Source organism: Canis lupus, chromosome 33 (assembly GCF_011100685.1).
Source record: "Canis lupus familiaris isolate Mischka breed German Shepherd chromosome 33, alternate assembly UU_Cfam_GSD_1.0, whole genome shotgun sequence".
Classification (NCBI taxonomy): domain Eukaryota; kingdom Metazoa; phylum Chordata; class Mammalia; order Carnivora; family Canidae; genus Canis; species Canis lupus.
This window is the reverse complement of record NC_049254.1, coordinates 16,868,752-16,882,715: the sequence shown is the minus strand read 5'-3', so window position 1 is coordinate 16,882,715 and position 13,964 is coordinate 16,868,752. Positions and strand designations below refer to the sequence as shown.

The window sequence follows — 13,964 nt, the reverse complement described above, 5'->3', positions numbered from 1 at the left end:
CTTCCGCCAAATTGTCTTCACTACAATTTCTTATCATACTCAAATGAATATTCAACATGACAGAAAATCCAAATGCATTTACCTAGGGAACTCATTTTCCCTCTATTCATAGAAACTATTTCAAAATTTTCCAACCTCCTTAATGAAGCCTTCTCCCTCTCTCTACCTGAAGATAACTTTGTTTCCTATTTTATTTATTTTTTAAAAAGATTTATTTATTTTAGAGAGAGAGAGAGAGAGAAGGAGAGAACGAGCAGGAGGGGCAGAGAGAGAGAGGGAGAGGGAATCCTAAGCTGACCCCACAAGGAGCATAGAGCCCAATATGAGGCTTGATCTCAGGGCCCTGAGATCACAAGGTGAGCCGAAACCAAGAGTCGGATGCTCAACCAACGGTGCCACCCAGGGGCCCCATGTTTCCCATTTTCGAGAAAATAGAGAAGGGCACTGCCGTCATCCTGTGCTTTTGCCCCAACTTCCTTCCCTTCTGTTACAGAATTTTTTAAGAATGTCCTTTTGTCCATTAGCCATAGTACTAATGTTATAGATCTCATTGTCCCTATATTCTCCGAAACCTTAGTTTATTTATTGTACTAAGTGTACAGTATGGTGTATTTCACTATACTCTTTCAACTCTGACTTGATGTTAAAGCTTAGTCCAGCATCTTGCATTAATTAAAACCATCCTGCTCCCAGCATAATGCCAATGCAAGCGCTCACACGAGCACTCCTAGCCTTCCACTCACTCCTGACAGGCTTGTTAGCAGTTGCATCAACATTTGTTGTCTCCTTTTCCTTGCCTTATACTCACTCCTCTGCTCCCTTGAGTCTGACTTCCATTTGCCTTCTGCTCTACAAAAACAGCTTCTGTGAAGATGATCAATAACAACCTTGTTCCTAAATACAATCCAATAACCATGTTGTCCTTTCAGAAACATCAGAATTGATAGCTACCTCCTGTCACAAAATATTGCCATTCTAGTTTTCTTTTGTGAGCCAACTCCTCTCCTGATTTTACTGCTGCCTCTTTAGTTACTCTTCTATTTCCTTTGAAGATTTATCTTTCTCCATCGATCTCAGTTGACGGCCACATTGCTTTTCTCACTTGATTTTCTCTGCCTACATTTCTTTCACTCCCAAAACCTCAGTTAGCATACACTCATATACCTCACCAATTTGTATCTTCAGCTTAAAGCTTTCTTCTAGAGCAGGAGTTGTATATCTACCTATTTCCTTGACATCTCTTGAATGTGTCAACTTCAGGTCTAACTCCACAGGTACAAAATCAAATTCAAACTCAAAACAATCCCTGCATGTTTGGATTGTCCTCTAGTTTTTCCTAACACTGAATTACTGAGTAATTCTCCCATTTTTTTTTCTGTTCCACACATCTGAAACCAAAGCATCATCCTTGATACTGCTTTTTATTCTTCATTTCACATGTGCAATCCAACATCAAATCCTGTAGGGTGAATATCCTAAATATATTTCTAGTTTGAATATTCCTCCCCATGTACCTCACTGCCACTCTACTCAATGTTACTAGCATCTCTCACTTAGATTTCTGTCCTGTCTTAACTGCTCTACCTTATCCTCTCTACCTTAACTCAATCTGTTCTCTACGCTGTTGCCACAAAAATCTTTTTGAAACGCAAAATTTTGATAAAGAATCAACAACCACCTTCCAGTTAGTTTCCACAGCTCCTAGGATAAAGATAAAACTTCACTAAACCATTCAATCTCTCTAGCCTCATCTTCGACTGCTTTCCTTTTAATCCTGCTTAAGCCATAATACATTTTAAAACCCTCCACAGAGGGCACCTGGGTGGCTCAGTGGTTGAGCATCTGTCCTTGCCTCAGATCATGATTCCAGGGTCCTGGGATCGAGTACCACATCAGGGAACCTACTTCTTCCTCTGCCTATGCCTCTGCCTCTCTCTGTATGTCTCTCATGAATAAATAAATAGAATCTTAAAAAAAAAAAAAAAGGCCTGACTGTTACAATATCTCCTTACTACCACAGAGCCTTTAACACATCCTGTTTTCTGTAAAGCTGTGTTCCCCACATTTACCTGGTTAACTCCTGTTCAAGCATCACTTCCCCAGGAAACCCTTCTTGATCTTCCTACTGCAAGAGCACATCTCACTGTCACAATTTGACCTTTCTCTTCTGCTTATTTGATTATTTTGTGTCTCTTCCCATTGGACTTCATGATTCCTGATGACAGAGTCATGTCTGTATTGTATCAAAAATATATGTAGCACTCAAAAATATATGTAGGATAAAGATTGAATACAAGAATTTAAGAAGAGATAGCATTCAAGTTCAAAAACAAATTATGCTATAAGAGAGACACACAGATCAATGAAACAGAGAGCCCAGAAATAAACCCCCATGTAGGATCAGTTAATTTATAATAATGCAATTATGAAAGGAGCCAAGAATACGAAATGGGGGAAAAGACAATCTCTTTAGTAAATGATGTTGGGAAAACTGGAGAACTGCATGCAAAAGAAAGAAACTGGGCTCCTGTCTTATACCATACATAAAGCCAAATAAAAACAGATAAAAAACGTGAACATAAAACCCCAAACCATACCACTTGTAGAAGAAAACATAGAGGCAATGATTTTTTGGTCTTGGCAACGATTTTTTGGATTTGACACCAAGAGCAAAGGCAAAAATAAACAATGGGACTGCATCAAACTAAAAAGTTTCTTTCTGGAAAAGGAAAACATCAATAAAATGAAAAGACAACCTATGGGATGGAAGAAAACATTTATAAATCACATATTTGATAAGGGGTTAGCATCCAAAATATATAAACAACTCATACAACTCAACAACAATGACAAGAAAATATACAATCCAATTTAAAAATGGCCAGAGAAATTGAAGAGACATTTTTCCAAATAAGATATCCAAGTATCAAGTAGGCAAGGAAAGGGTGCCTGACATCACTAATCATCAGGGAAATGCAAATCAAAACCACAGTAAGATATCACCTCACACCTGTTAAAATATCTATTCTCAAAAAGATAACAAATATAGGAACAGATATGAAGAAAATGGAGGACTTGTGAATTGTCGGTGGAAGTGTAAATTGGTGCAGCCATTCTGGAAAACAGTATGGAGGATCCTCAGAAAATTAAAAATAGAACTATCAGGGTGCCTGGGTGGTCAGTGGGTCAAGCTTCTCGCTCTTGGTTTTGGCTCAGGTCATGATCTCACAGGTGGTGGGATCAAGCCTAGCCTCTGGCTCCACACTCAGCAGGGAGTCTTTTTGAAGATTTTCCCTCTCTCTCAAATAAATAAATATTTTTTAAAAATAAAAATAGAACTACCATATGATCCAGCATTTCCACTTCTAGGTATATATCTAAGGGAAATAAAATCACTATCTTGAAAAGGTATCTAGCATCCCCATGTCTATCGCTGCACTATTTACAATAGCTAAGACATCGAAACAACCCAAGTTGTTGGACACATACTCCAAGTGTCTACTGATAGATGAATGGATAAAGAAAATATTCTAATATTCGAGGAAATATTATTCATTCATAAAGAAGGAAATCCTGCCATTTGTGACAACATGGATGGACCTCGAGCAAAGAAAGACAAATACTGTATGATTTCATTTATATGTGTAATCTTAAAAAACAAACCACAATGAACCCGTACATACAGAGAACAGACTGGCAGTTGCCAGAAGGGGGAATGGGGATGACATACATGAGGAAGGTCAAAAGGTACAAACTTCTAAGATAAATAAATTCTGGAGATAAAATATACAGCATGTTGACTAAAGCTAACAATATTGTATCATATGTTTGAAAGTTGCTAAGAGATAAATAAAAGTTCTCATCACAAGAAAAAATTAACTCTATGAGGTGATGAATATTAATTAAACTTATTGTGGTGATCATTTCATGATACATGCAAGTATCAAATCATCTGTGTACACCTAAAACAAATACAATGTCATTTGTCAATTATATCCCAAGAAAACTGGAAAGAAGTCAAAGAACAAATTATGTCTCTAGACAGGATAGCCAAGTTATCAAGATTATAGTATTAAAATATTTTATTCTATTACTCATAACAAAATATAATAGTTCTTTTATCATAGTCTGTACTACTTCTCTCAACCCTCCTCCTCCCCCTTATATACCATCATTTCTCCCCCCCTCCCACTGCTTTCAATAACAACATTAATAGTCCTTTAAGGCTTTTTAAAAAAAAATTTTTTTTTAAATTTATGATAGTCACAGAGAGAGAGAGAGAGAGAGAGAGTGAGAGAGAGGCAGAGACAAAGGCAGAGGGAGAAGCAGGCTCCATGCACCGGGAGCCCGACGTGGGATTTGATCCCGGGTCTCCAGGATCGCGCCCTGGGCCAAAGGCAGGCGCTAAACCGCTGCGCCACCCAGGGATCCCAGCCCTCTAAGGCTTTTATCCTGATCTGGGAAATTAAAGTCACATTGCACTTTTGTAACAGAGCCTAGTAACTTCAAATTTCAAAATGCACCAAAATCATACAATCTCAGGTACTGTGAGTCCAGTTGCATTCAAATCAAGGAAACCAGGATTATAACAACTCAGGGCTTTACTCAGAAAACTGGGTTTTTTGGGATAGCTTGAAAGCTAACGTAGGAGGAAACCCTGTCAGGTGAAAATGAAAAAGCAGCAAATGTCCAACTGTTTATCATCATTTCTACCCTCGTCCGCAGCCTCAGAGCACCAGCTCACACAGGAACAAAATATTGGGAAAAGAGAACAGAATCCATTCTCAGGCCCTCGGGGAACATGGGGACACAATTTAGACATACACTGTTTTGTGAACACAGGGAGGAGAATGGCTCAGAAGACAACAGAAGTGAAACAAGAGGTCCCGACTGCCTGCGGTCCTTCAGGTTTTCATATTTAGATTTTTCTCCACCACTTCAATTTGCTTGTGTCCATGTGCTTCATGAGTGTTTACACTTCACATGTGCTTTGCTTATCCAACTAGCTTGCCAACCTGAAGATCTCACAGGGATGTACGAGGGAAATGGCAGGAGTCAGAGAAGCAGGGAGTGAAGATCAAAGGAATAAAGGAGAAAAAGGATGTGTCATGGGGCGGGGTGGGGGGGGGGACTTGACAGGGCTTCTGAATGGCACCTGCCTCATCTGAGTTAAGTGTCTACTGCTTCACTCTCTACCAGGCTTACACTGTTGGTCACTCTGTAATGAAGGATGCTTTGTCCCTTTATGTTTTGCTCTTTTGTATGTTGCTCCCTTTGGACTCAGTACAAATTATCAGAACTATTTCTCTAACACTGAAGCCATTTTTTTTTTCATCTGGTCCAGCTGACCAACAGCAAAGTTACAATCAGAAGACTGGGAAATTTCCAACTGCAGAGCGTGTGGGCATGGCTTCTGCCCCTCCAGAGATTTGCAGTTTTTAGTAGCTACAAACTTGGCTTCCTTGAGTTGCCCTTTATTTTAAGAAATATGCTTTCCTTAAAGGCAACATCACTCTCCTTCCCGGATAACATACTACCTCTTCTCCAGCTCCATCCTCATGTCGAGCTAGATCATATCCCTTATTTCCTCTAAGGTACAACAATCCATGTTGCCAATTCTCGATGGGGTTGGCTTTAGATCCTCAGAGATGTAATTGCACAGTTTACAGATGTAGGCAAAAAGTACAAAATCTTTATCTAAAGCCAAGGTCAATGTGTACTTGTGCTAATGTATGTTCAATGTTCCACTGGGTTCCAAATTATGCAAATATAAAAAGAGAGGGAGGAGGATCCATCTTAAATAAGAACTGATAAATAGAGTTCACTCATTATCATTATTACTCTTCTTAATGAAAACTACCCTTTTCTAAACTCTTACTCTCTGGCAGGAGCTATGGTAAGTGCTTTACACAAATTATCCCATTTAATCATCAAAATAATGGTATCTGCATAGGAGGAACAATAATTACCCATATTTGTTATGGAAGAAAACAAAACCTTAGAGACTTAAAATAACTTGACTTGAATATAAATATATAATAAACAACAGAGCCAACACTCAAGTCCAGGCTATCATACTCCAAAGTATGTGTAGCTAAGCACTGTTCTACACAGGTCTCCTTATTTCTCTTCATTCAACCCCACCCCACGTCATCCCCAATTTGAACGTAAGTATCTCTTTTTTCCTGGAAAACATCAATGGGAATAGGGCACTGTAAACTATTGGTAGAGAAGCTTCTGGTCTACAGGTAGATTGTTCCAACACCATGGTCTTGTCTCTTGGTAAGAAATGGAGAGGAGGTAGTAAATCCATCCCTGTTGCCTGTCCTGGGCAGTTCTGTGTCTCTTTTAGCACAGCCTTCATGAGTTAATTTTTGTTGTTTTTCTCTGATAGTAACAGGCCACTTTGCTCCTGAGTTAAAAACATTTCATTTCCAGTGCATTTTCCATTTGTTGGCTTTCATTTTCATTCTTTTCCATTAGTATAAATCGAAATCATTTACTGTAGGACCAACTAATTTAGGGTAGGCATTATTATCATCATTTTCCAGATGGGCTCAGAGAATGTACACGAAAGGCCCCAGGTGAAATTTATTTCTGGCCAGAAAGGAGCTAGAACTTAAGCCTAGGATTCCTGCCCCCAAATGCAGTTCCTCCGAAAGCAGGAATGTATGAATGCTACATGCCCAGCAGCCTCCTTGGTACCTTTACCTGCCCTATACTAAACATGTCATATATCCAAATCCACTTGCAGACATTCCCCCACAAACCTGCTCTGCTCCCTCTGCCTTCAGTGAATGGCAATCCCCCACCTCGATGTCACCTTAAATTTTTCTCTCTCCTTCACTCCTACTACCATGGTTCTATATCCGTTCTATTAGCGAGTCACATCTAGTTATGCCTGAAACATTAAATTTGTTGTTTTATTCTATGTCTACCCAAACTACCACTCTGTCTCCTCCAGACTACTGCGACTGTCTCCTAGCTTGCTCCAACCTTTTCCTTCTTGCCCATTTTTGCTCCATTCTCCTACTGAAGCCAGCATGATCTTTTTCTGACACAAGTACAACCAGATTATAAATGTCATGCCATCCTTCTGTTGTGAATACTTCAATGTCTTCCTCTGGCTCTTATATAAAAATCAAAACTTCAAATATGGCTGACAAGATCTGACATGATCTGGTCCTTGTAATATCTCCCACCTCATCCCTTAACCTCTGCATCACAGCCCCACTGGCATTTTTCCATTTCCTCAAACACTGCAAAGCCCCTCTCACAAGCTGTTCCCTCTCCCTGGATCACTCACAAACCTCCCACCTCCTAAATGGTGTTAATGTCTACTCCTTCTTCAGACCTCTGCTCAGGTGTTGCTTGCTCAGGGTCAATTTCCCTGGCCTCCATGACAGGCTCTTTCACAAGACCATTGTAGTCCTTATCACTTATCGCTGCTACAGTTTTACATGTATTTGTGGAATTATTTGATTAATTCCTGTCTTCCTTCCCAGACAATACCACTTCTGCCCAACCTCTGTGTACATGATTGGCTTCAGAATACATGTCCATCGAATCAGTGAGAGCTGAATGAAAGCATTTGCCCCTTTCCATCCACCAGTTATGCTTACCATTTGTCTGAATGAGTAGGTTGTAGATTTTAGTCCGAGCACCCTCTGGATACAGAGTAAAGGTACACTCATATTTTCCAGTGAGTGAGGAGGACATGTTCCTTAAGTGTAGAGTCCAGATTGACACATTTCTGGGAGTTTCTACGTAAGTCACCAGTGACTCACAGGGACCGCCATTAGCACAGTGCAAGCCATATTTGGGATGATAAAGGGCAATCAGGTCCAATTTATCAGTGACCTTGGACCATTGCATCTGCACCAAGAAGCCCTTCTTCTCTGTTTGGCAGGTCAGGTTGACATCAGAGCCAGGGAAAGCATAGGTGTCTTCTGCATTGGGTGCTTTTCCCCATACTCCTGAAAAGGAAGGTTGTGAGCCATTAGTTTACGTGATTCATGTGGAATGACTCTTCTTTAAAAACCTTGGTCACTTTGGTGAGGCAAGGGAGCTACTGAAGAATTTTCTCCCTGGTTGTCTTATGTGTAGGAGGGAGCCTGTGTGTGATCCCAATAGAGAAGCAGAGACACAGTATAAATGAGGAAGCATTTGCTGAAGGACACTAGAAGAATATTCATCTCTTTGTCTGTTGCTCTGCCCAAAGGATAATTTAAGTTCTCTTACTACCTGTGAATAAAATTAAGCCAATTCAGAAATTGAAGCCCACCAGCAAACTTATGACAACTACTTTTACAATGAATAAAACTGAGTTTTCTTTTCTTTTTTTTTTTTTGGTTTTATGAATCAACAGCTGCCTATAACACAATAACATCTTCTGAAACTGAAAAAAACCCTGATATGTGTATAGTTGTTTTAAAAAATATATGTAGGCTATTTTATTGAATCCTGCTCACATACTACAGAATGATGTTGTTAACACTCTACCAAAGAGGAAACTGAGGCACAGGGTGATTAGGTGATTTGTTTAAAGTCACACATAAGTAAAAGTAGAAGAACATGGATTTGGTTGCCTCGAGCTTGTGCCTTTTCTATAACCTTCATAACATGTAAACTGACTCTCCATTCAGTTGAGAAGAATCAGAAATTTGACATTCAATATGAAGATCAAAAAGACCTTCATGTCCATGAAGCTAGAGCTCCTGAGGAAAGGAAGGGAGAAAATACCTCAGGTAGAGTTTCCACTGAAGATAAACTGCGGTCGGCATCATCTAGTATCAACACTTTGAAATACTAGACATAAATGAAGAAGATTCTCTCCCATCAGCTCTCTGACCACATGGTACAAGGCCCTTAAAATATGTTAAGCATTGAGCCTTTGACATGCCTTCAATAGTGGAGGCATCAATCTTAGCATTAATGGAACACCGTTCCAGGAAGGGTATATTAATATGACAAGTGCCACAAAGGAAAAAGATAAGAAGATGACAAGTAATGGAGAAGAAACAAGGCTCTCAAAGGTACTTGACAAATGGGAATTATTACACTTTTATGGATTCAAAAGTTTGGGTAGGCAGAGGTTATAGTACAGTTAAATGTCACTCCCTGTAAGCTCTCCTTTGACTGATAATATGCCTCTGATTCTATCCACAGCATTGTATTCCAAAGTCTCCTTTGATTTAGAAATTCTCCTGAAAATCTTTGTAGCTATATCTGTAAAGCATAGTTAATTCTTGAGACACTCAGGCTCACTCTAATTCCCCCATGCTACAGAATGCAGAACAAATCTTTCCTCCTGCTATTTTTAAATAGGCCCTGAAGGCACTGGCTCCCACTGTTGTAAGGACCCTACTTTGTCTTCCAGGTCCATACCTACACACGCCTCATTAAAATTCAACATATGTTCAACTCCCAAAGACATTAGTATTTGGAGGAGGAATGCTTGTTACATACAAAAGAAAAAGGATCCTCGAGAGAGAGAAAAGTTGAGCAAGGATCCCGTAGCACCAATGGCTTTGTGATTTTTTTAGTATTTCGGAGTTGTTCTGACTACCATTTGGAGAGCATTTCGTTTCCAAGAAGTGCAATTTCCCAGTTACTCCAGAGATCCCCTTAGGAAAGAAATGGGTGAAAATGTCTCAGAGCGGTGGCGCAAACCACTCATTCCCTTCTCGTTTTTAGTGTTCGTTAGTAATCATTTCTAGACTCTAACATCTCTCCAATAGCTGCCACTTAAATTCGTAACTGAAAACCTTAGCAACGATCTGCCTTCGTGATCAATGTCAGCAGTAGTCACACACATTTTAAATGAACTGAGGCCATATTCTCCCCTACAGCAGCTGATTTGACAAGAAAGGACAACTAGAAGCCTTACCCTTGACGAAATGTATTTGGATAATGGAGCAGACGGCACAGTAGGTCCATTTTTTCTCCATCGTCTCCTGGAGGCCTCACACCAGCATCTCCATAATCACAGAAGTCAACTGATAGCTTGAAGCAAACTCCAGCTACTCTATTTATGCAGAAAAACCCCCAAACCTTCTGCACGCCTGGGTCTGCTTACCACTCAGCAAGACCCCAGGAAATGAAACGTAGACAGGAAAGTAATGTGGTTCAGAGCTAAGTATAACCTTCGACAGAACAATGTTGAAATTGTTCTCTGAAATTGTGTGTATCACCTTTGTTAAAAGACTTCTCGGGATCCAAAGATTCTCTGCTTCAGGATCTCTGTGTCAGTCTTGCTGCTTCGAAAATCCAAACAAAGGAAATCATGCAGAGCGATTCATAATGTGCTTTTTATACATTTCAAGAACACAAAGTCATTTAACAAATGTGAACTCCGTGTCTTTCGTAACAGTTTTTCTGTTCACTTTTAAAATATGTTTTCTTTCCAGAATTGCTCCTGGGTGAAAGAACAAAGGATTAACACGTGTAATTTTAATAAGATCTGAAAAGTAACAGGGTGTAACATCAGCTATCAAACCGAATTTTATTGTCACCCATATGGCAGGAAAACCCACATTTCCTGGCATTGGGGAGGTGAAGAGGGGCGGTTCCTCTTCTCCTCGTCTGGCCTAGGCTGGAGGTCAGGCAGGGAAATCTTCCACCCTGCTGGCTGGAGGGATTTTTCTCATTGTTGTTGCTGCCTCAGCCAAAAACCAGATAGAGTAAGGCTGAAACAATCTGGATCCAAAGGTAGAGAGCCTCCTACCTCAGCCAGCTACCGGGCCTGTGATATCTGCCCCATTAATTCCATTTACAGAGGACTGAGACTCTCAGGGGCTTAGAGAAGTGACTCCTGGTATAGGTTGACTTCCCTGGCAGATACGATGCCAATACTGGTCCAGCTCGAGATAAAATGGGCTGTCTTCACCTTCCAAACTTAAGAGAACAAGCGTTAGATTGAGGATTACAGCATGGGGTTGATGAGCAAAGAATAAAGACGCGTAAATTTACATGCAAGCATATCAACAATTGGTGAAATGTGACCCTAATTTCACTACTACAATAAAGGCAGCAGCCAGCAAACCTAAAAGACAAACAAGAAGGTTGAGCTGTGTTCCTGAGGTGGATGCTCTTTTGAGGTCACAGGGAGACCATTCAGGCCAGGTTGTCATCTTGTATATTGTCATCGTATATCACAACATCATAATATACTGACCTGTCATGTGTATACTAATCTGTCCCTATACGAGGACATAGAAGGAATATCGATGATGCCAAGACATAAGGCATCATCTCTGCCATTTAGAAGACCAGAATTTAGCTGGGGGAACAGAGATTTGCACGTAGTGAAACAGGAGTTGCTGCCCTGGATGTCCAGACTACCCTCTGCCCTCTACACCAGGCTACCTCATCCCTGTACTGCCACTGCAAACACTTGCCATGACAACCATCACACATATTCCTCACCACAAAGCTAATGTTTCTGGCAAAGATCAAAAGACGGAGTTACTTATTTCCTAGCCCAGGGCTCCTGAGATTCTGCTTTATTCCTACTCCCATCTCCACCTGCATACTTACTTTCAGATCACTGGAGGTGTTGGGTCAGGTGGTATTGACAGGGATGAGAGGCTGCAGCATGTGAAGACTTTGACTGCCAGTCAGGAGACACTGCTGTTCTAAGTGCCTTTGTCTCTTCGCCTTTACTCCTGGAAATTCTAGCAAATAACAGTGATGGAGTATAGTGGCAAACACAGCCTAGGAGATCCCAATCTGCAGGTTGGTGTTTCCATCCTGTTGGGACACATGACAAGCATGGGGAAGGATTTCGGGCACTCATTCCCCCTGTCCCGGTAAAGAGGAATTTGTCTATGTGAAATCCATAAAAACCTAAACAATACCTCCCCTTGAAGCAGTTAGTGGTCTCCTGTGTCCTGCTGCTTTAAACTAAAACAGCTTTTCAGGAAAAAAAAACTCCCTCAAATTCAGAAAAAGGGAACACATCACTTATTTTCCAGAACTATAGACACTTGGAATTCTTGCCTTTCATGGGGGTTGGGCTGCCCAGGGTACCTATTCAGAGGCTGCTGGGCAAATCCCTCTCTGGGTGTTACTTAGAGCTTAGTTCATGGGTTTCATAGCTAGAAACCTCTGGGGCCCTGAGTCGTCAGATTTGACTAGTTTTCCTTTGGGATTCACCCAGGCTTTCAGAGAAGAAAAATTTCAGATGCCCACGGAATATTAATCAAGCACACCTGGTGTCCTACAGCTGCAAGACCCGCGCAATAGCCTCTCCATGCCTGTCTGCATGCAGCAGGTGGCAGCAACGCCCTGCGGACCAGCACTGTGCTCCCAGGTGATGGAAATTGCCCCCGTGGCTTTTCAATTCCAGTAACATTTTCTAAAGGCCCTTTCAGCATGGGGATAGGCATTCTCTGTACTTAAAAATAACTCCTCTATGGAAGTCTTGAAAATCTCTATTATCCTCCCTGCTCACCAAATCCCAATTGCACAGCATTTCTTCTGCCTCCGATTAGAGTCTGCTGCATATAAAGAGAAAACAGAAGCAGTCAGTTTCACACACAAAAAGAAATCTTGAACTTCTTGAACTTCAGAGGCAAATTCAATTATTTACAAAGAGAAGCTGGGGCACGCATTATTTCTGCTGGAGGCAAGTCATAATTGTGTTTTTTGAGCAAACTTTTTAAATGTTCCATCTAAACACTTATCCTCAATGAGAAAAGGACATTTTCAGAAATAGGAAGTTGAGCAAAAGGTAAACTTACTTTTGTGGTTTGCAGAGAGGTTAACTCAAATATTACTGATTTGTCTTGGATTTTATTCTTTAATTATTGTATATAAAGATTCAAATGTGGATGTTGTACCTTTGTACATGTTTCTCTACCCAAATGCTTAGAAAACATGTCGCTTAATGTTTCCATTAGTCAAGAGATATTTATTGAGTGCCAACTCTTAAGAGATTACTGAAGAGGCATATTTTAAGGCGATTTTATTTATTTATTTTTGGGGGAGAGTGAGAATTAGAGAGATTGAGAGGAGAGAGTACACACATACAAGCAGGGGAAGGGCAGAGGGAGAGAGAGAGAGAATCTCAAGCAGGCTCTAGGCCCGGTGCACAGTCCTGCTTGGGTCTGGATCTCAAGATCTTCAGATCACGGGGATCCCTGGGTGGCTCAGTGGTTTGGCGCCTGCCTTCAGCCCAGGGCGTGATCCTGGAGTCCCGGGATCGAGTCCCACGTCCGGCTCCCTGCATGGAGCCTGCTTTTCCCTCTGCCTGTGTCTCTGCCTCTCTCTCTCTCTCTCTGTCTATCATGAATTAAAAAAAAAAAAAAAAATCTTAAAAAAAAAAAATGATCCTCAGATCATGACCTGAACAGAAATCAAGAGTCGGTTGCTTAACTGACTGGGCCACTCAGGTACACCAGTTTTAGGTGATTTAAAATACAAATGATAAAACACTTAAGAGCTCTTGCTCTTAAGGCACTTATTATTTTGCTGAAGAGAAAACTGAATGAATAGATGGCCCAGGATTTTAGGAAAAGAGGAGGTGTAGGAATCAAGTCAGTGTGGAACCTCAACTTGGCTTCATACTAAAGGTGAGTCTGGTGGAAACCACAAGGTAAGTCATTCCAAGCAGAGTAAACAGTAAGAGCCTAAGTTGGAACTGCTGCAGTTGTTATCATGGAACAGAGGCTTTATTGAGGGGTTTGGGAGTCAGACAAAGCTGTCCAAGGGGTGAGATCAAATCATGGAGGACTTTGAATCCTGAGCTGTGCATTTTTTCCTTCCTGTCAGAGAGAGTTATAGGTTTTTCAACAAAAGAGTAACACATATAAAATAACATTTTAGAGAGATGAATTGGGTGGACTTGTAAATAAAATAAGGAGAAGGGAGGAGGAAGATCTATTAGGGGTCTTATATTTCTTTAAGCAGCAGAGGACAAGAGTCTACTGACTGGTCAGGGCAGAGCGTGACAGGGGCAGGAA

At 40.8% G+C, this 13,964-nt stretch overlaps 1 protein-coding gene across 7 annotated transcripts in view; it reads right to left on the bottom strand.

The window, feature by feature from the left end:
* CD96 (CD96 molecule) overlaps positions 1-12,501 on the bottom strand; it is a 94,266-nt gene extending 81,765 nt beyond the window's left edge. For 2 of the 7 annotated variants that reach the window (XM_038582761.1, XM_038582764.1), the window contains exons 1-5: positions 12,213-12,479; positions 11,539-11,751; positions 10,727-10,896; positions 9,890-10,417; positions 7,623-7,976 (exon numbers count right to left, since the gene is read on the bottom strand). In XM_038582761.1, the coding sequence (XP_038438689.1) occupies positions 7,623-7,976; positions 9,890-9,950 (415 nt within the window). In that variant the 5' untranslated portion in view covers positions 9,951-10,417; positions 10,727-10,896; positions 11,539-11,751; positions 12,213-12,479. Of the gene's footprint in view, positions 1-7,622; positions 7,977-9,889; positions 10,418-10,726; positions 10,897-11,538; positions 11,752-12,212 lie in introns of all 7 variants that reach the window. The other 5 variants (XM_038582762.1, XM_038582763.1, XM_038582758.1 and 2 more) reach the window with 3 other exon arrangements.
* Positions 12,502-13,964: the final 1,463 nt, after the last annotated feature.